Source organism: Phymastichus coffea, unplaced genomic scaffold (assembly GCF_024137745.1).
Source record: "Phymastichus coffea isolate CEN01 unplaced genomic scaffold, Cenicafe_Pcof_1.1 PCOF00038, whole genome shotgun sequence".
Taxonomy (NCBI): Eukaryota; Metazoa; Arthropoda; class Insecta; order Hymenoptera; family Eulophidae; genus Phymastichus; species Phymastichus coffea.
This window is the reverse complement of record NW_026706849.1, coordinates 2,642,606-2,663,644: the sequence shown is the minus strand read 5'-3', so window position 1 is coordinate 2,663,644 and position 21,039 is coordinate 2,642,606. Positions and strand designations below refer to the sequence as shown.

General features: G+C 35.5%; 2 protein-coding genes across 2 annotated transcripts in view; both read right to left on the bottom strand.

Moving 5' to 3' along the window:
• The window catches only part of LOC131663807 (transient receptor potential cation channel trpm), a 51,377-nt gene that overhangs the window by 6,829 nt on the left and 23,509 nt on the right, over nucleotides 1-21,039 (bottom strand). Inside the window, 3 exon segments of the mRNA XM_058934473.1 lie at nucleotides 398-732; nucleotides 1,152-1,297; nucleotides 2,037-2,385. Of these exon segments, the coding sequence (XP_058790456.1) occupies nucleotides 398-732; nucleotides 1,152-1,297; nucleotides 2,037-2,385 (830 nt within the window).
• On the bottom strand, nucleotides 14,309-17,523 carry LOC131663808 (uncharacterized). Its single transcript, XM_058934474.1, has 2 exons — nucleotides 14,672-17,523; nucleotides 14,309-14,586 (listed from the first exon to the last, which is right to left on the bottom strand). The coding sequence occupies exon 1, from the start codon at nucleotides 17,269-17,271 to the stop codon at nucleotides 14,959-14,961; it is 2,313 nt and encodes a 770-aa protein (XP_058790457.1). The 5' UTR covers nucleotides 17,272-17,523; the 3' UTR covers nucleotides 14,309-14,586; nucleotides 14,672-14,958.

Sequence of the window (21,039 nt, the reverse complement as noted above, 5' to 3'; positions counted from 1 at the left end):
CTTAGTTGATGGATGTAACGAATACTTCGTGCTATACAACACTCATGCTACTATCTTGATGACTAAATTGATCAATCCAATTATTCAGTGTTACAGTTTCGTAGTTTGTTCATAGATGAAGAGGATAGGACAGACATGAATGATTCTAATATCTAACGAAACCAAAAGAAGATGATCTACAAAAGTAGAATGCGTGTGTATGGATTACTTGATGTAAACTAATCGACAATGCGATATACAATTGTACCTCTTACCAACGGGATGTTTTACTAAACTCGAACGTACTTTGAAAAAAAAAAGTTCAAGATAGTTTCATTATAGGGCTAAGTAAGCAGCATTTTTTTTCGAGTATATAACTAGTGCTCTAAAAGCATTGAATTTTGCGATCGAAACTCACCTCCACAGATATCTAATCAAAAGATAGAGGTGACAGAAGACGATAAGCGGTGGCGGTAGCACTGGTTTTTGTTCGTACTCCATAACCACGGTGAATCGCTGGAACATCCAGACTTGATGTGCAACAGCGTTTACTTCGATGAAGATGTTGTTAAATACGGCTATGAGCAGATTGATCAGCAGGATGTTTGCCACCAATAAGTAAATTGCCATCGCGGCTGGAGTGATCCATCTTCCAGGTAGGCACGCCTCCATGCTCGGGTCCAATTCGCATTCGGGATCGATTTTGTCAGCGTATACCTCACCGTACAGCATGAAATAAGGCTCTTTGAACACCTACACATGAAACAGCAATCGAATACGTTCATTTTTGTAGATTGCTGTAAAGGCCTCGAATATATCGCTTAAACGAGACTTAAATTCTTTCAAGTGTTTTATTTCGAGAAAAACACTTTCCCATGCATGAAATGCATAAAGCAAGATTCCATAAATATCTGACTTAAAGACCAGTTGTTATTGTAAATGTTTTTAAGCTAACGTTATCTATATTCTTTACAAAGGATTGGGTTGCTATTTTTTTCTGTATAAAAATATCGCAAAATGATGTTTAATTGCTTGATCAACGAATATACAATTTACAGTTAGATTAATCTCCGTGAAATGTGAAAGCACAAAAGCAATCGAATTTACATATTTAACGCAGAGGCAAATTAATAATATGTAATTACGCGGAGTATATTGTGAAAAACAATTACATCTTTAACAATAGTCCAACTGGGCTCCAAATTGGGATGTAGTATAGCTTGTCTTGCAACACCGAAGCTCATCAATACCACCAGCAAAAGAACGACGAAATAGATCATGTTCTTGACCATCTTGCCCATCATCGTAACCAAAGGACCTGCAAAACGTTTAATCGACATTGGAAATTCATTAATACAACATTTTATTTGCATGACCTAGAAATGTTGTTATCGGGGAATTAATTAACATTCACCGCGAATCCGTATTCGCGCGAAGGTAAATAAATAAGCTCGTAGTAAATATTTTCGAAATAAACGTCAAGCGCAAGCATTGAACACTTGGGCGTTCAATAAAATACTCGACTCGATGGGGTGGACAGAAAAAGAGGCGCACGTTTCCTTTCTGTCGTTATGCAAATTCTTAAGGCACGCTTACCGATGGACTCTCGATGCATTCGGACATTGCGTATCAAGGTTAAATTCTCTCCGGCGCGTACATTGACACGCGCGAGTGCACGGGATTGAAATGAAACGAGGAAAGATGAGGCGCGCGGCAGAATATCGGCGAATTCCAAGTCTCGCGTGCAACAGGAGAGCGAGAAAGGAAAAAATTAGGTACACGACGTTATATGAACGCGAAAGTATTGGAAAAGCTACGCCGGCACAAGACCTGTTCTCGCGCTGAAATTAAAGGATAAGACAAATCTTGTTAGCCGGCAACGCTTTGGATCGAACATTCGTATTTGTATGGAAATGCAGCGGTGTCGTATCCGTTCGCAGGAAAAATTCGATGCGAACATTATCTTCGATCATCCGCGATATACTATCCGGCTGATTTTCGAATATCAGCTCAACTTCTCCAATGATCTCACGGATGAGAGAATACGGCCAACTCACCAAGATACTTATTGACGCCCAAAATATTGAGCATCCTGAGATACCAATACATGATGTCGATGCAGAAGATAGATCTGCCGACGTCGAAGGTAGAAGGTCGTAGCCGCAGCACAAGGCCAACGATGAAGAATATAATGGCTGCGGCGTCGCAAGGATTCCACATATTCCACGCCCAGACGCTGAACTTGTGCGACAATACCACGGGCTCCGAGGTGATGATCTCCCTCATCTTCTCGCAGCCCATTGTGCAGATGTAGGCGATCGAGTAGAACTCGGCCCACGACGGCGTGTCGCCCATGCGCACTACCACTGTGTAGGACATCAGCAACAGGAACAGCACGTAGGCAATCTGTCGGGCGAGCCATTCTTATCATTTCCGTTCTCTTGGCCGCCAATTCTTGACTTTCTGAGATATGCTCTCAAACAAAGTCAAAGTACACTCCGGCCTTGATGCTCAAGTATCATCATGGTGTAAGCTCGAGAAGCCGTTTGAGTAAGCCTACGTAGCTATAGGCACACTCGCGCTGGCGCATGAATAAGTAGTAACCTTCCGAAGTGCTACATAAAGACGTACACGCATCGCTGTATCATTTATAAAGTCGGCTGGAATAGAAATCTGACAGATATCTCAATGTGTCTGTCTTGTTGAAGCTGAATTCAACGTGTAGCCAAGCGTTTAGTTAAACCTTCGTATTCGTTGAACACGTCCATCGAATTTTGGTCAGCCAACGGACTCCACCATCGCGCTACTTAAGCCTAGCCTTTGCCAGTCGATGAATGAAGCTCTCGAGTGACGGAGGATCCGCGCGAGTGTCGCAGAGAAAACGTTTGATTGGATTTGTTGGCTTCGCGTCGGGGCGCTCTGCTCTCTCGCGTGTTCGAGCGAAGTCCCTTTGCCGTGACGGCATTGTCTTTCGTCCTTCTCGAATCCGCGATTCGCGGAGAAATGACGTTCCAAAGTCAGCTGCGAACGATTTGATTAGTGTCGAGCAAGCCAAACGCGAAAGTTGCGTTCGAATGGTGTACAGTGAAAGGCCATTCGGATGTGTCCAGCGCGAACGAAAAGTTATGCTTTCTTTTCACTGAAAACGACTAATTAATCGAGTAAACCCGAGAGTAGTATAGCAATGTATGTTCCAGCACACCTGCGGGGGGTCTCCGGTGTGCTGGAACATACGTATGTTCCAGCACACCTGCGGGGGGTCCGTAACCCTTTGACCCCACCGGGCTTAACCCTTTGGACCCCCTGGCTATGTTAATAATAATTATTATTGTTAACAATTATTATTAACAATATTCGTGGGGGGTCCCTTGGTTTAACCCTTTGATTCCCTGGCCTCTATCCCTTCTATGTTAATTATTATTATTATTATTAATGTTAATAATTATTTATAATTTTTGAGGAAGGTTACTAGGGCTCCTAGTCCCTAGGGACCCTATACCTAGAGCTTTTAGTCTAATTAAATTTAAATGTTTTTTTTTTTTTTTTAAAAAGTTATAAATATATATTATTGACAATTTACATGCTACATTGAGAATGAAACGAATAGAAAATAGCGAAGATTTTTTGAAAAAAATGAAGAGACAGACCGGAGAATCGAACCGGAGTCCTCTGGGTTGGCAGGCTAGCGTTCTACCACTAGAGCCAATGCCACATGTACCTTAGAGGATGCATATTGTGTATATTAGCTACACACGCATACATTTGGTATAGGGCCCGAGCGTGCGGAGGAGGAGGAGGGGAGCGCATGCTGTCTATAGTTCTGGCCTGATGGGGGTGCGCTACTATAGCAGTTTTAAATGTATGCTCTCTCTCTCTCTAGCTCTGACTCAGCGTGGTCCACAGTGCGAGGAGGAGGGGAGCGCATGATCAGCTATGCTTATTAACTACCCTATTATCTTAAGTTAATTATGTCTATCATAAATGTAGATCATAGTTGGTTTGAGGGTGATCAAGCTTCTCTACTACTTTCAGAAAGAGAGAGCATCTATGCTTACTACGTTCCCTCTTATCTTATGTTACCTATGACTATCGCAAATGTAGATCATAGACGGTTTAAGGATGGTCAAGCAAAACTCATAGCGCGGACGCGTGACCTACGTTTAATGTGTTTTTTGCGGATGACCATAAAGTCAGCGGGACGTCAAGATTTATAGTTTTTAGAAAGTGACAAACTTTCTAGCTTACATGGGGTGGGAAAGGGTACACTAAACGTCCTATCTCACTCAAAGAATGTCTACGTTTGTGTGTAGCTTACATATATTGAAGAAAATTCGTACCTGATAATAGTGTGAGTGTTCGGTAGGATTTTCGTTGGTCAGTCTTAAAGGAAACTTCGAGCGGTTCACAGTGTAGTGCTAATTGTTTATTATTATTTAAACATTAGTAAGTTTTATATTTTTTTAAAGTTAATTAATAAAAATAAAACAACAACAACAATGGAAAGTATCACCAAAGCGTGTGAGTTTTTAGAAACTGTAAGTATAATTTTAAATAATTTAAAAATAATTAAAATAACTTTTATAATTTTTTAATAATATTATTATTCAATTTCAGCTTACCACTTCAGATTACCAGCTTCCGACCATGCAGAATGTCGGAAAAGAGCCGTTATATCGGCTCTTAATTTTATTATTAATTACCGTAAGTATTTTTTCTCATATATTTATTTATTTATTTATTTATTATCATTTATTTTCAGTTGCAGCGATTTGTGGAGGAGAACAGTCCTCAAGCACTGCAAATTCAACAAATAAAGGCGATTGTCCAACAAGTATGTATTATTATAATATTATATCAATTTATATTTTTTATTAATATTTAATTGTCTTTTCTCTTTTTCAGTGGATCAAGGAATCTATAGCGGCCAGAATGATGGCGCATCAAGTCGCCTATCAAATTGACAAAATTGTCAATGATCGCGTCAACGCCAAACTAGAACAACATAAGCGTGCGGACGCTATGCGGAGGCAGCAAGAATCCGCTCGATTGGAGCGGAAACGGAAAGCCGCCTTAGCTAAAGCGCAGCAAGACGAACTTGCTGCGAAAGTTAAGCGACGGCTTTCCAGCATTGCTGCACCATCAACAACAGCCATGGTGAATGAAGGTAATGGATCATCTTCGAGGCTGTCAACGACATCTACATCGATGACATTATCATCGTCATCATCAGGAACGTCGAGGACAACATCACCAGCGACGTCAACAGCAACGTCGAGGAGAACATCACCAGCGACGTCAACAACAACCTCTTCGACAGCAACATCCGCAGGCTGTCAAAGAGGAGATAATACTCAAATTGATAAACCACTCGATTTGACCGCTAATGTAAGTAATTAAGTTATACAATGAATTAATAAATTTAAAATTAAAAATAATAATTAAAAAATTTGTTTACAGAAAAAAATTCCGGTGGTAAAAAACGTTGAGTGTGTTCGACGTAAAGTTATTTTGATTCCTGCACAACCAACCATCAGGAAGCCGACTCGCCCCTCTAAGGTCGTCGGGTCCAAAAAAATTAAATAGTAATATTAAAAAGAAAAAAATTGTATTTTTATAAAAAATAATGTATTTTATAAAAAAAAATAATAAATTAAACTAAAATAAAAAATTAATAATGTTTTAATTTACTTAGGATCTACCAGTGCCCCCACCCCCATTCACCTATTCCATCCACCTACCTACTCTCACCCACTCACCCACCAATATTCATATACATAGGTTGGTAAGGTAGGATGCTGTAGAAGTTGGTAGGGTATTTAGTAAGCTGTATGATGGTCTCTCTCCTTCTATAGTAGGGAGCATAGTAAGCTTATGCTGGCTAAGTTTGGGCCCTCGGAGAGGGGGTAGCGTCTCTAGCTTGCTAGGTGCGTACGCCGTTTAGTGTGGATGCTATTCTCTTTCTCTCTCTCTCTCTAGGATTATAGGTAGTTTGTATTAAATTCTAACAATATATAGTGTATATGTATATAATTTTATTTTTTTTATTGAAAAGCATTGTGTACATTGATTACATAATGTCTTGTTAATTTCAAACTAATTTTTTAACATCACCACTAATCGGGTTATATTGTACAATACGATCGTGTAATATTAAGCAGTAGGCTGCAGTATCTTCAGGAAAATCAGTCCGAGTTTCAAATTCTAGGCGAACATCGACTGGAGCGCTTTTTAATGTTTCATTTTGTTTGGAGCAGTCTATAACTATTAACGGCACTTTATTAATGAAATCCTTTTTATTGAGTAACGGCTCGTTTTCTTTACCATAATAAGCGTTTTGAAAATTAGTATACATATCGTAGAGAACAGCAAACTGATTTTGATTGATATTTAAATTGAGATTTCCATACGGATAGCATTGTGAATTGAGGAATAGCTTCACATTACTAATATTACAATGATCAAAATTACTAGAATTAACACTTGCTGAACTTTTACGTTTAGTTTGAAAAGCTAAAATAACAAAGCGAGGCTTTTCCAATTGATTGGAAGTCTTAACACTCCAAACATGCTTTGATGTACGAGGTAATTTTGGATACTCATACATTTCCCAAGTACGATAACTCATAGTAATTGCACGATCTCGTCCAATCTGATTGAGTAATTTGATTTTTTCTTTGTCTGCAACCATCACATATGGCATCAACCATTCAACCTTAGTTAAAGTAATTTTTGTTTTTTCTGAAGCAGCAGGATTCCCTATTGGAGCAGACAAAATAGCATTTAAATCATCTCTTGATCTTGTGAGAATAAGTTCATGCTTGACATTGACTACAATTTTCCGATAATCTTCAGCAAAGCCCAGTAACATACTGAGAGGGATAGTCACATCAAAAAAACCTTGAGCGTTACATATTAAAACTTCGTTGTTATCACCATTCCATCCAGCATTTTCAGCGATAGAGCTTTGACATGGATTGAGTGAAAGCCAATTTTTCATGAGGCTCGTTAAGCCTACATTTTTCACTTTATCAATTTCAATAGCATTTATTTCATATCGTATTTCCTCGAACAAATGACAGAGGGCATTGTTGACTAATAAAGTGTTCTCCACTGGAGTGGTACCGTCCGGCTTGGTCAACCTACCACAAATATGAATCATACTGCGCGATGGAAGCAGAGATAAATCTTGATGTTGAATTGCTATATGAATTTCATCACTATTATTGAAATATGATAATGAATAAGGCTGATGCGCATGAACTTCATAATGAGCTATAGACTCATCGAAAGCGACAGCTGAATGAATGTCTAGAATTCCCTCCATATTATTATTATTGTTGTTGTTGTTTTATACAACACACTAATACGCACAATATTTTCTTCCACGATTTTCGACGACTTCTAGTCTCAAGCTTTTCAGAAATTGAATGTTCTGAGGTGTGAGCGGTCTGATAGCTCGCTGTTGACTGGTTGCTGTTCGACATTTTTGTCTTTTAATATAGCCTCGGCCGCTCTTTATATTGTAAATGATACCCATTACTAAGATATGGTCTTTATATGCACTCGCACTGTGATGACTTCTCCTCGAAAGTTAACTAGGTTTCCGTCTTGATCAACTATACGAATTTGAAAATGATCAATGCTCCTCACAGTGACTGGAAGGTAAATGACGTGAGAGGGAACTTCTATAATCTTATATCCAGGTGGGACTGCTGGGAAAAATTCATGTATAGTATGTACTTTGCGATCGTTTATGTAAGAGCCTGTAGTAATATTACACTCTACACGTAAAGCATTGACTTTGAGTATAGTGACGGGTAAGTCAGAACTATGTGTTTCGTTTTCAAGGAGGTCGTTTTCAACGAGCGTGCGTTTAGTGAAGCCTAAAATTGATCCAATAGAATCTTCTGGTTCAAAATGTATTTTTTGACTGCACCGAATGACACTACGTAAAGTATTATTATTTGGTTTTAGGCTAAACGATATACCTTTAGGTGCTAATTCGTCTATAAGAAAGCTTTCAATATCTTCTATTTCGTAGCTACCAGTCGGTAAAGTGATAGCTTCTTGACCTTCAACGTAAAATTTATTACAACCAACGTCAATGTTTGGTATTGAATTAAATGTCAATAGCTCAACTAGACCAAGAACGTATTTTTTGTTTGCTATCAATTCGATCGGTGGAAAATAATATGATTCGAGTACGGATGATGTTCCCGAGAGACTCAATGTTAGTGTATTCTCCATGACAGATTCATATCAAATGACAGTCATTCTTTGAATGAGTATTTTATATACTAGTCGTCTTTTCTATAGTTTGTTTAAAAGAAATTTGAGACAAAGATGGCCGCAATTATATGTATTAAAATCTTGATATCTAATATAATTATACATGATTCTATTAACTTTGAGATAAAGCAATAGATCTATAGGCGGCTGTAGATTACCAAAACTATCAAAATACATAACCTCATCGCCTTTCTTTTTATATGCTACCCAATGAGTACCTGGCCCCCGTTTATTATCCAAATTTACAATAGCTGTCTCTTGATATCGAGGCCCATCGGTCGGTAGAGCATCACGCATAAAAACACCTCGAAAATTTACAATTTTTAGTATTTTAGCATATTTTCTTATATCATGATCTGTCAGTGCTCGATTAGGTAAAGTTATTTCGAGCTTTTTTTTTTTAAACCTTTTCCACTTGAATATGGTTTCAGATGAAGACCATAACCTTTACGATGTGGTTTCAAATAAAGTCCTTTACCAATAGCAATAGCTTCCATAGTTTTATTGTGTCTATGAGCCTCTTTCAATTCATTTTGAGCGGCCTTAGCACTGTTAACGGCTTTTGCTATTGAAGCAGCTCCTCCAGCTAAAGCTCCAGTGGCGCTCAAAGCGGCAAATAATGGAATTAAAAAAGGAAGAGCTCCACCCACTTTACTAGGAATTGGTAGAATACGAGGAACATTTATTTTTCTTCTTCCTCCAGCCTTCTTCACAGCTTCTTTAGCGCCTTTTATAGCCGAACGAATGACAAAGAGTGATTTATTACTAGGAACAACACTTCTCGAGGCAGCGTTAATAATTTTTTTCATTGCAATTGATAGATTTTTCCTTTTTACATGTGTCTTTCGTCGCTGTCGTCGTTGTTGGCGATTTTTTAATCCCTTACCTCGTTTCTTTCCTCGTTTTAAAATTTTAACACCCATACCAAGTTTACTTTTAACTTTCATTATGTTGGCTACAGCAAATGCAGCAACTTTCTCACCAAAACTACTATCTTTCGCTTGCACTCTATCCCAGGCTTGTTTAGCTAGAATTTTGTCGGCTTCGTTTCTCGCCTCAATGTTCTCTCGATTTTGAGAATAAGCAATATCGTGATCTTTACAAGCAGCGTCTAGCGGATTTTTTCCAGGATCACCACGAGCAAGTCGTTTTTTCAATTTAGTTCCCGGTCCGCAATACTGATAACCAGGCAAATGAGCTTCGAATGGTAAGTTATTAATGATCTTATTCACTAAGCCAGCACCACCAGTCTTTCTTTTGTAACAATTGATCATACCTCATCAGAAGACAAAGTCTTAATGAAACTAAAAATATATAAACAGTCTTTTTATAGTTAGTAGTCTCATTCGTCCTTCGATCGGTGAATAGAAAACAATATGGACTTCAAAGAGCAACCACTTAAGTTGCAAGTCATAAATTTTGATAATGTGGTTGAGACGGAAAAACGAGAAAAAAGACATGGTGAACTACTGCCTGACAGTATACGAGCAGTTTTCTGTGGTCCTAGTAACTGTGGGAAAACTAACTGTTTGCTAACACTAATCACACATCCTAATGGACTTAGATTTGAAAACATTTATGTTTATTCAAAGTCTCTCAATCAACCAAAGTATAAGTTTTTAAAAGATTTATTGGAACCGATTGATGGTATACAGTATTATGCCTTCAGCGAGCATGAGGCAGTTGTTTCACCGAATAAAGCTAATCCAAATTCCATCATGATTTTTGACGATATAGCCACTGAAAAGCAGGACAACGTGAGAGCATTCTTCTGTATGGGAAGACATAAAAAGGTAGATAGTTTCTATCTCTGTCAATCATACGCTCGCATACCGAAGCATCTCATTCGAGATAATGTGAATTTACTAGTTTTGTTTCGACAAGATGACGTGAATATTAAACATATTTATAATGATCATGTTAACTCAGATATGACTTTTGAGAAGTTTAAAGTAATTTGTTCAAAATGTTGGAGAGACGATAATCATGGATTTATAGTTATTGATAGAGATAGACCAATCAATCATGGACGGTATAGAAAAGGATTCGATTCTTTTGCTATAAATATAACGGAGTGAACGAATGAAGATTATTTAACTTTAGAAACTGCAAGCGTCAACATGGCTAATTTTGAAAAAGAAAAGAAGATGCTCGAGCAATTATCTGAGGCTCGTGATGCCATCAGACGTAAGTATCAACTAATAAAACGTGACAAAGCTGATTTAGAAAATACATTGAATGAAACTTTTAAACCTATGGTTGATCCATTGAAGAAACTTGTGGAGGTAGCTATTGATAAAACTAACGATAATACTGAACAGGAAACGAACAAGGAGAAGAAAATTACGTTCGATAAAGTTTTCAAGTCAAAAACAACAGCTGACACTCCCTATAAATCTCGATATTTCAATAGTACTGTTAATGACTTAAATTCAACATTACATCCGCTTGATTCTACATTTGAATCCGCTATGTCTATTACTGATGATGGTGATGAAGATGAATTTAGTAAGACTAGTGAATCAACACTTGATAGAACCGCAATAAATTTAGACAATGTTAGTTCAAAACAACAAAAACAGCTATTGGATGACTCGATTGTAGGAAACTATATTCGACTATTGCATGAACCGCAACAGAAAAGTAATTTAGACAAGACATTTGGCGTTCGCTTGCATGAAAATACATATGTCATAGGCAATTCTCCAATTTCTTTCCAAAACGATAATGTGACTGTGAATGATAAAGCATTCAGCAAGACATCTGGATTAATGGAACTTCTCTTTCGTAAAGAACCTAATTCTAAATTAATCTGTTCATCAGATATTGAAAATTATATAAAAATTCTTGAAATCACTAACGCTCATCGTAAGAGATATGAAACAAATGGAGAATATCGCAATAAGCATGTAAATAAATTCAAAAAGTATATTGGTCCAAATTTATCTTTAAGTGGTAGTGCTAAGAAGCGAAAATTGACTATTGATGGAAGAGGTCTTTTTCCTAACTATAAAATAGCAAGAAAAGGAACATTATTTGATTATGTATATTGGGATGATCCAAACGAGCTCGTTGATCGATTGAGATTGCTTATCGCCGAACAAACCGCTGGTAATCCTAGTCATATTAATGAAATTCATTCAATCATTGAAGAATTACGTGAAGCTGGCTATATATATTAAAACAATTCTAAATATTCCTCAGTAATAAAATGAGTGTTGATGTGTTTGGACGTACATTGAAAAAAAAGGAGGGTAATCAAGGTCCTCCTGGTATAGGGTATAATATCACTAAAGACGGACAATACGACGCGAATGACAAAAGAATTTGTTATATAGCCGATCCTCAGGAGAGTAACGATGCTGTAAACTTACGAACGTTGCAAAAAACTATTATACCTAACGTTACTACGCTTACGAGTATGATAAATGATCTCTCAAAATCATTGGATGCAATAAGATTAGAATTAGTAAAGCATCAAGTAATTATTGCTAAGTTAGAAAAAGATAATATTAGTAATCATAAAGAGAAACAGAAAGAGAAAGTGATAGAAAAAACTATTGGACCGTTAGACATTTTTACAAAAATTGGACCGTTTGAAATTTTAAAAAAAAAACTTTAAAATGAAACATCAAAGAGTGGTGGATGAGTTACACAAACCAGCACGTCGAAACTATCCTCGTCGAAAAGTCGATATACGCGGAATAGATGAGACGTGGCAAGCTGATCTTGTTGAGATGCAAAACTATTCTAGAGAGAATAAAGGTTTTCGCTATCTGTTAACTATTATAGATACGTTCTCTAAATATGCTTGGGGAGTTCCAGTAAAACAGAAAACTGCTACAGATGTCACTAACGCAATGGAGTCTGTATTAAAAAAGGGACGCATTCCTAAAAATCTCCAAGTGGATAGAGGCAAAGAGTTCTACAATACAAATTTTCAAAGTTTAATGAAAAAATATAAAATAAACCTTTATTCTACTTATAGCAATCTTAAGGCAACTATTTGTGAACGTTTCAATCGCACGCTAAAAAATGTCATGTGGAAAAAATTCAGTCTTCAAGGAAATTACAAATGGATCAACATTCTAGCTGATTTATTGAAATCTTACAATAATCGAAAACATCGTACGATAGATATGAAGCCAAAAGACGTAACTAAAGAGAATGAAATGCAGGTGTTGAGACGATTCTCTTACGACCGACGTCTTTTCGTTAAGAGCCCTAAATTTCAAGTAGGCGATAAAGTACGTGTGAGCAAGTCTAAACACGTTTTCGAAAAAGGATACACTCCTAACTGGTCTACTGAGATTTTTACTATTCAAAAAGTTGCGAAGACAAAGCCTATCACTTATCATTTAAGAGATTATAAAGGCAATCCAATTGTTGGAGGTTTTTACGAGCAAGAACTACAGAAAGCTATGTATCCTGATGTATATCTCATTGAAAAAGTTTTAAGGAAACGTGGTAATCAAGTATACGTTAAATGGTTGGGATTCGACAATTCACACAATTCATGGATAGATAAGACTTTATACATATGAAAGAATAAAGACGTTTATGTAAAGTAAATTTTATTCAAATAAATATCACAATAATAATAAATAATTTTTGTTTTATTTTAATGGTAAGAGCCCCAACCTTCGCTCTCACCTGTGAGGTACTTCCATTTGAACATCATCACTTGTGAGTCCATTAGAACAAGTCGAAACCTGCTTTAGTAGAAACACCTGTGACTCATTTACCTCTCCACAATATATTTTATAATAAATTTATTGTACATACTTTATTGAAATAAAGATACATTGATGTTACATTAAATAATAAATTGAAATCTACCAGCGCTATGATATTCAATCTGTAAACAATATTTTTGTACATGATCTGAAAGTAATATATAAAGATCATAATGTTTCATGATGGCTCTTGAAATTCGATCTGGTAAAATAAGTTGGAATTCACAATCGAGCTCGAGAATGATTCGATTGTTATCTTCTTCCTTAAAGTTTGTTACTAAATAACAACGATTTTCTTCAAGTTCATAATGATTTTTCTCCGGTAGTGGATCAAAGGGCTTCATAGCTATTTTATTTAACATTTCTAAGTCCATCTTGCTATCGAAGACTTGAGAATAGTGGAGAAGGAAGTGGATACTACTGGTAATGATTCTTCTAACAGAATGACGTTTTCCGAGCTCTTCTCTCTCTCTTAAGACCTTTTCCCCACCTACACTTTTTCTAGCCGGCACGGCCGCCTCCCTCCACTTGCTACTTCTTCCACCTCCACTTGCTACTTCTTCCACCTCCACTTGCTGCTTCTTCCACCTCCACTTAGATTTTTAGTTTGTTAAGTGTATATACTATACAATGATTTTTTAGTATAGGTTCAAGAATATGATTCATCATTATTATACGTTTTTTAAATAGTGCTCGCGATATTATACTACTTAGTTGCATAATACGACGTTGGAAGCGTTCTCGATCTCGTGCAACCTGCTCCCACACTCCTTTTCTCGAGTCTTTGTCTTCAATAGGAAGATGATGAATTTGAATATTATCTGAGAACCATACATACTTCGAAGCGCGAATGCTCTTCTTGTTTCTTCTAATAGGCGCCATGATGAACCACAAGAGGATAGTCTTGCTATAGCTATTTCTTCTCACTGAATGATGGTAAAGCAAACTATGCATTCTTCTTATAAATATATTAGAACTCGAATGACTGCCCTCTATCGGAACTTAAGGTTAATTATAGGAATAGTGAGAGCCCCAACCTTCGCTCTCACCTGTGAGGTACTTCCTTTCGAATCAACGCTCATGAGTCACCTTTACATTGAGATGAAATTCAATGGAAAGGGCTACATTAAGAACTTTTTTTACCTCTCCACAAAAGGAAATAAGAGGATAGTTAAATAAAGGAAAAAAGACTATTTAATTAGATATATTTTTTTTTTATTATTCATAGTGTAGCTATTTACATTAGTATTATAATACATTTAATTACTATTCATTGAAAATACAATTATGTTTAAATTCGAAGTTTGAACCGACAATATGGTAAATAAATAATTCATCCTTCTCACTAGTCTGATGTAGATTGTTCAACATTTCTTCATCTTTTTCGAGTACAAGGTTAACCCTTTTAGGCAGGAACACATCAAATTCGTCGTCAACTGTAATAACAACGCTGAATCCATATTTTGTTGTTAATGATCTAACTTTTGTTACTTGGTATAACGTGTTTGATGTTAATTGGGACATCGCCTTCCGAGGAAGGAAAGTCGTCTTCGAAATTTTATTTATTGCTGAGAAATCCATTCTGTAAAATAAAAAATCAAAGAATTATTTATTTATTTTATTTATTACTAAGGTATTAATAAACTAAAATTATTTAAACATCTTACTTGTTTCAATAGTTAGTGGAAGACGTATTAGAGGTAAGACTGTTGCTTGAGTGAGAGCTGAGCAACTGTTTGGAACAAGAGTGAGCTCTTAGTTTTATAAGTGGCATCCCCACTCTTAAAGCTCAAGCCGCCGTCGCCGCTTCCCTCTCTTTCAGTCTCCCCTCTCTCATGATTCTTCATCTAAAACCATTCTCCCACTCTGTAGACTCGGATATCCATTGTTTCTCCCTCTCCATTACAAGTCATCAGCGCCATCTAGTAACTGTCGAAGGAGTAGAATTCTTTCGCTAGTGCTGCCCTCTAGAATTATTTTCTTCAAATCTGAATCTTTTCATATTACTATTTTGTTCTATCACTTCGTCTTCTTCTCTATACCTCTTTCTTCGTAATTGTTCAACTCTTTCTTTCATTTCGGCAATTTCGAGAGTTTTATAATGCCCCCACGGAAGTGTGTCCGGATTATTATAAAAAATACATCGTTTATCATCATGAGGGCTTAGTGCTGTCTTTTCCTCTCTCTCTGTTAATACTTGATGTAATTTAGATCGAATATTACATTGAGTACGTTTAATAATTTCCATTTCGTTTAAACACCTTCGATAATCTGAATGAGTTATTGTATTTTTTACTGTATGTTTTTTCACTCCTTTTGCCTTTTTTAAGGGATCCTTATTTATTATTTCAATACTGTATAGTTTACTTCGTAACCCAATGTACTCCCTCATAATAGCAGCATTGCACTCATCCTTCATAACACCAAGAACTTTTTTGTTAGCTAGAGGCATTCCAAATTGATTATCAGCAGGATAGTCCGATGTGTCAAATTTATCAATGTCTACTTTCATGATCTCATACATATCGACATCTTGAATTTCATAAATAAGGCTGTCAGTATCAGTATAAAGTAATTTACATTTTTCACCAATACGTTGCTTCATGTAACCATAATGAAAGTCATAGACTAATGTTTTTGAAAGATCTAATACACATAGACCGATGTATATAGGTTTTTTAATACTGATAGTTGTCTGAGATAATTGAATAGCAGCTAAATTTTCATGAAAGATGGAACTACTATGGAAATTTGGTTGGGCAATTCGAGCTTCAGCGCCATATCTACCACCCCATTGATTGATCAGTTTGACATCTTTTCGTTTTCTTTCGTCTTCCATTGTTTTTCCATATACTGCATTAATCATAAGCTTGTAAAATAATTTTTCAAACTCATTTTTAGCTTGCTTTCTTTTTTCAGTATTTAAATCAACATATGGTTTCAGCCATTGTTTTTGTTTGAATTCTAGCGCTCTATATATCTTTTTGAGTTTTAGTCCATATTTGAGAGCTTGTTTTAACGCTCTATAATGAATAACGTATCGTTCTTTATCATAAAGCGTTGTCAAAAGTTTTTTCTGTTTTGATCCGGGTGGTTTAGTATGTTCAGGACAAAGAGGTAGGTCTTTATGTTCATCATGCAGCTCTTGTGGATACTCTAGATCTACTTCTAAAATATAGCCTACGTCGCTATCATCAGAGATATTGAAAAAATTTGACATATCCACATTTGAAACCCATTTGAAGCCCTCAAATGGTAGTGATTGAGTCATAGCCCAACCATAAAGGTTGTTTACGTCATAATACATTAAAAATTTGTTTGGCTCATCCTTATTGAATTCTTCACCCATATATTTATTGTTTGCTTTTGAAAATCTATTGCAGCATTGACTAATACCTCCACGAATACCTTTTTGAATGAATAAAACCATATCTATATCTGTTAATAGTTCAAGCTTCATATTTGTATATTTTAACATCGCGTCCCATGTTAATCCAGGAGTAGTGTAATAATGAGCAGGATCGAGATCATATGCATTCTTACAGGTTGATCGAAAATTCTCAAAAATATCAGCTAGTAAAAGTACATCAGTTTTCAGATAGAGATCAGAATACATTCCTAAATCTATTTTCTTCCAAATACTACCGAAAATATTCCATACGTTTTGAGCATGCTTATATTCTTCAGTAGGAATATCACTATCTGTCAATTGACTATGAAATTTTTCAATAGATGGTAACTCTGTCTCAGTTAGTCTATCTAAATTTTCTATGTATTCATATGGGAAAACTCCTTTTCTTTTGAGTAAATTAATCTCTTCTAAAGTATAATTATCTTTCTGAAATTCTCTCTGTACAATATCTAGCTGAGGTAAATAATATGCTAATTTATCTAGAGATGTAGGCATAAATCGAAAGGAATCAATGAAACGAAAGCTAATTCGACTGTTTGCAACTTCTTTTGTGAAGGATATGTATCGCTCCTTGTTTTCAGCGAGAACAGAGATCTTTCCTTCAAATTCTGAGTTAGTAGCAATTTCTGTTATAATAAAATGTGAGTCATAGCCTGTAAAGTTATGAAATACGACTGGTATGAAAGCAGCATTTTTATAATTCAAATTGCAATGATTGTGAGCTGCACCTCTAAATTTTCCTGTTAAATGACAATGATCACGAACTCGTTTTTGGTTATCTTGAAAATATTGGTTGCAAATATGACATCTTCTTGCCGTTTGGAATGTCCGTTCATTAATAAATGATAAATCCATTTTTATTGCATTATTATATATCTTTTCTAACTCAATCACTAGGGACTTCAATTGCTTTATAAACCATGATGCTGGTGATTCGTCTTCATTTAATTTTTTTCTATATGACTTATATATCGACTTACTATCATCATAACGGCATTTTATATATAATCCAATGCTATAGGCTTCATGTTCTTGGAAATTATGTCTCTTAACATTGAGATTTCTATTAGGATCTTCTATAGGTTTTAACAGACATTCAAAATCCGCGTATATAATAAATGGAACTTCCTCTTTATGTTTAAAATTTTTAAATTCTAAAGTAGCATCGTCAGGTAAATTAATCCGACACTTATTTATTTTGGAACAGTCAACTTCATGAGATTTCAAATTTTCCTTGTTAGTAAAATAATGAAGGCAACGTTCGCAAAGATAAATTTTTTCAGTATGTTGAGTAACTTGTCTACGAAGGAGAGCAGATAAAGTTTTAATCCATACGTAGTGAGTTTCTAATTTGAATTTTTCATCATCTATTGATATTTGTGGTCTATTAGTCTCATTTTCATCAATATATTCGTTTTGTATTAAGAGTAAGTTCACATGTTTAGTTTGTTTTAATTTCGTTATATAGCACGGTGAGACTTCATATTTCGATCCATATTTTTTTAGTATATATAAATTTACACTTATATTATTCAACTTTTCAAATTTAGGAATACTTTTTATTTTTACAGGGAAGCTTATACCATCAAAATTCAGTTCATTCTCATAGGGCTTGTACTTAATTACTCTGTTTGGATTTCTTGCAACTGGATGAAGGCATGAAAGTATAGCCCATTTAAAACATTCATTGTCTTCATTTTTTACATTAACACAGGCTCTTTTATTATCTATGCTTGACGGTAATGGTATATACGAGCATGGTTTAAGTGGATTATACTTATTTATATTAATAGTGAGACCGACAATAGTTTTTAACGACCAGCCTGAGTCTCTTTCTTGAAATTCTTCGATTTGTTTAAGTATAATATCTTTAACGTTATTTTGAAACCATCTATCAAGATCAGTAGTCTTATAAATGCAAACATTTTCTGTATTGAAATACTTGATTTGAATATCTTCTTCTTGATTTTTCTTTATGATAAATTGTGATGCCATTTCTGTATTTATTTTTAAGTTATTATGGATAGCAAGAAATTGAGGTATTTTAATTTGTAATAGTTGATTTGCGGCAACTAGAAATGTTTTTATATCTAAATGATGTTGATTAACTATACAGACTGTACTAATTCGATTTTCAAAGGCTGAATGAATTGGTCTCCAAACAACTCCATCTCCTAGAATTTCATCCTGAATAGCTGTTAATGGTTGTATACTTCCACCAACTTTTATAGTTTTACTTAAATTGACTTCAATAGAATTCAAATGACAAGCACAAGTTTGACACCTTTGTCGAATTGCTCTACTTAAATCAGATCGTTTCATAAATTCATTAATTGAAATTATAGCATTAACTGTTAGATTTCTCCATCTAATACAATCGTCTATATCTAAATCGTTCGAATGGTTATAAGCTTTCCATAAATTTTTAATTGTTTCTTCAAAATAGGCGATAGAAGTCATGTTGTTAGTTATCTAGTTTTATTGTCTTGTACAGTCACTTGTCTATAGTTGTATAAAGGATTATTATGATGAAAGGATGGAAAAGGTAGTGAACAGCTCTAAAATGAACTTGTTCTTAGTTGGTAATGAATATTGATTTGTTTAACAAATCAATAAGGATTCAACTAACTACTGAGGAACTACTTGCAAATGGCGTAAGGTAAGGCAAGCTTAGCTCGCAGGCTGTCTCGAGAGACTGCGCTCTTTTGCTAGGCCAAAGCTGCTTTTAAAGGTTAAGTGAGGGCGCTGTCAGCAAACTGAGGGCGCTGCCTACAAAGTGTGGGCGCTGTAGGCAGTATATGGAAGGGTTAGCTCAAACGAAAGAGTGGGGGTGAACCGACTGTAGCACCATCTAACTTATTAATTTAGTATTAAAGGGTTTATATATAGATCTTCAGAATAAAAATATAGTCATTATTGCTTTGAGATACGATTCAGCTCACATATCATAGAGAATGATGGACTATATTTTAGATATTCAAGGCTTTCAGAGTCTCAATAATACTTTTATTTGTAAGGAGTTTGCCTATTTACCAGTATGTTCTAATACTTCACCTACAGTACTACTTTTTAAACCTCCATATCATTGGCTCAAACTGTCTATTGAATATCAAAGTGTTAATAAGTGGTTGGAATTACATCATCATGGTATTTATTTTAATTATCGTTAATTAACATTGATTTTATTTGAAATATTTAATAAAATCAATTTTATAGGTATATTATGGAGAAATGGTATTTTACCATATAATTTTTTAAATTGTACTATACGTAGTCATTTACATAATTGTAGAAATATTTATGTGAAAGGATTACAAAAGAAGCAATGGCTTAAAAAAATTATTCCTGAAAAGTAGGTTCAAATAATATACAATAGTACAAAATTCTAAATTCGAATTTAATTAGTTTTTTTTTTTTTTTAATTACAGAAATATTTTAGATATCGAAACTGAAATGAGATGTCCGCGATTGGAAGATTTAAGTCTTAAATTTAAACCATCATGTATATATCATAGTCAGAATGGCGAGAATATAGTATGTGCTGCAGTAAATACACAAAAGATACACGATTGGATGATGGAAAGACAAAAACAAGCAAAATCAAAAGGGATCGACACAGTCGAAAGATTTACAGATGACTATAATTCATATAAAAATTCAACTGAATATTTAAAAATAGCTATGTCAGACACTGAACATAAAGATTATAGACAAAGTGTACTCTATTCAATGTATAATTAAAAATAATAAATATTAAATAAATAATAAATGTATGCTTATTTAAATAGTAAAATAATCATAACGATTGTAAGAAAGGGTGAATGGATGAGAATAAGGTTCTCTCCTAGCAGAGATGTTTAGGAGGAACATCTCAAGGAGGTGTCAGTCGAGCGACTGCATTCATAGTCTCTAGCATTCTCACGAAAACAGTTCCCTTCGTGGAGAGAGCACGTGTTGACTATAGACAGCATACGCTCCCCTCCGCACATCATGGTCCACGCTTAGCTAGAGCGTAGGAGAGAGAGAGACAGAGAGAGAAAGAGAGAGAGCGCACGTTTACTACTACTATAGTAGCGCATCCCCGTCAGGTCAGAACTATAGACAGCATACGCTCCCCTCCTCCTCGCACTGTGGACCACGCTGAGTCAGAGCTAGAGAGAGAGAGAGCATACATTTAAAACTGCTATAGTAGCGCACCCCCATCAGGCCAGAACTATAGACAGCATGCGCTCCCCTCCTCCTCCTCCGCACGCTCGGGCCCTATACCAAATGTATGCGTGTGTAGCTAATATACACAATATGCATCCTCTAAGGTACATGTGGCATTGGCTCTAGTGGTAGAACGCTAGCCTGCCAACCCAGAGGACTCCGGTTCGATTCTCCGGTCTGTCTCTTCATTTTTTTCAAAAAATCTTCGCTATTTTCTATTCGTTTCATTCTCAATGTAGCATGTAAATTGTCAATAATATATATTTATAACTTTTTAAAAAAAAAAAAAAAAAACATTTAAATTTAATTAGACTAAAAGCTCTAGGTATAGGGTCCCTAGGGACTAGGAGCCCTAGTAACCTTCCTCAAAAATTATAAATAATTATTAACATTAATAATAATAATAATAATTAA

Bases quoted from the DNA above. Each gene is read 5' to 3' on its own strand.
- LOC131663808 (XM_058934474.1), bottom strand. From the start codon at position 17,271: ATGGATTTATCATTTATTAATGAACGGACATTCCAAACGGCAAGAAGA.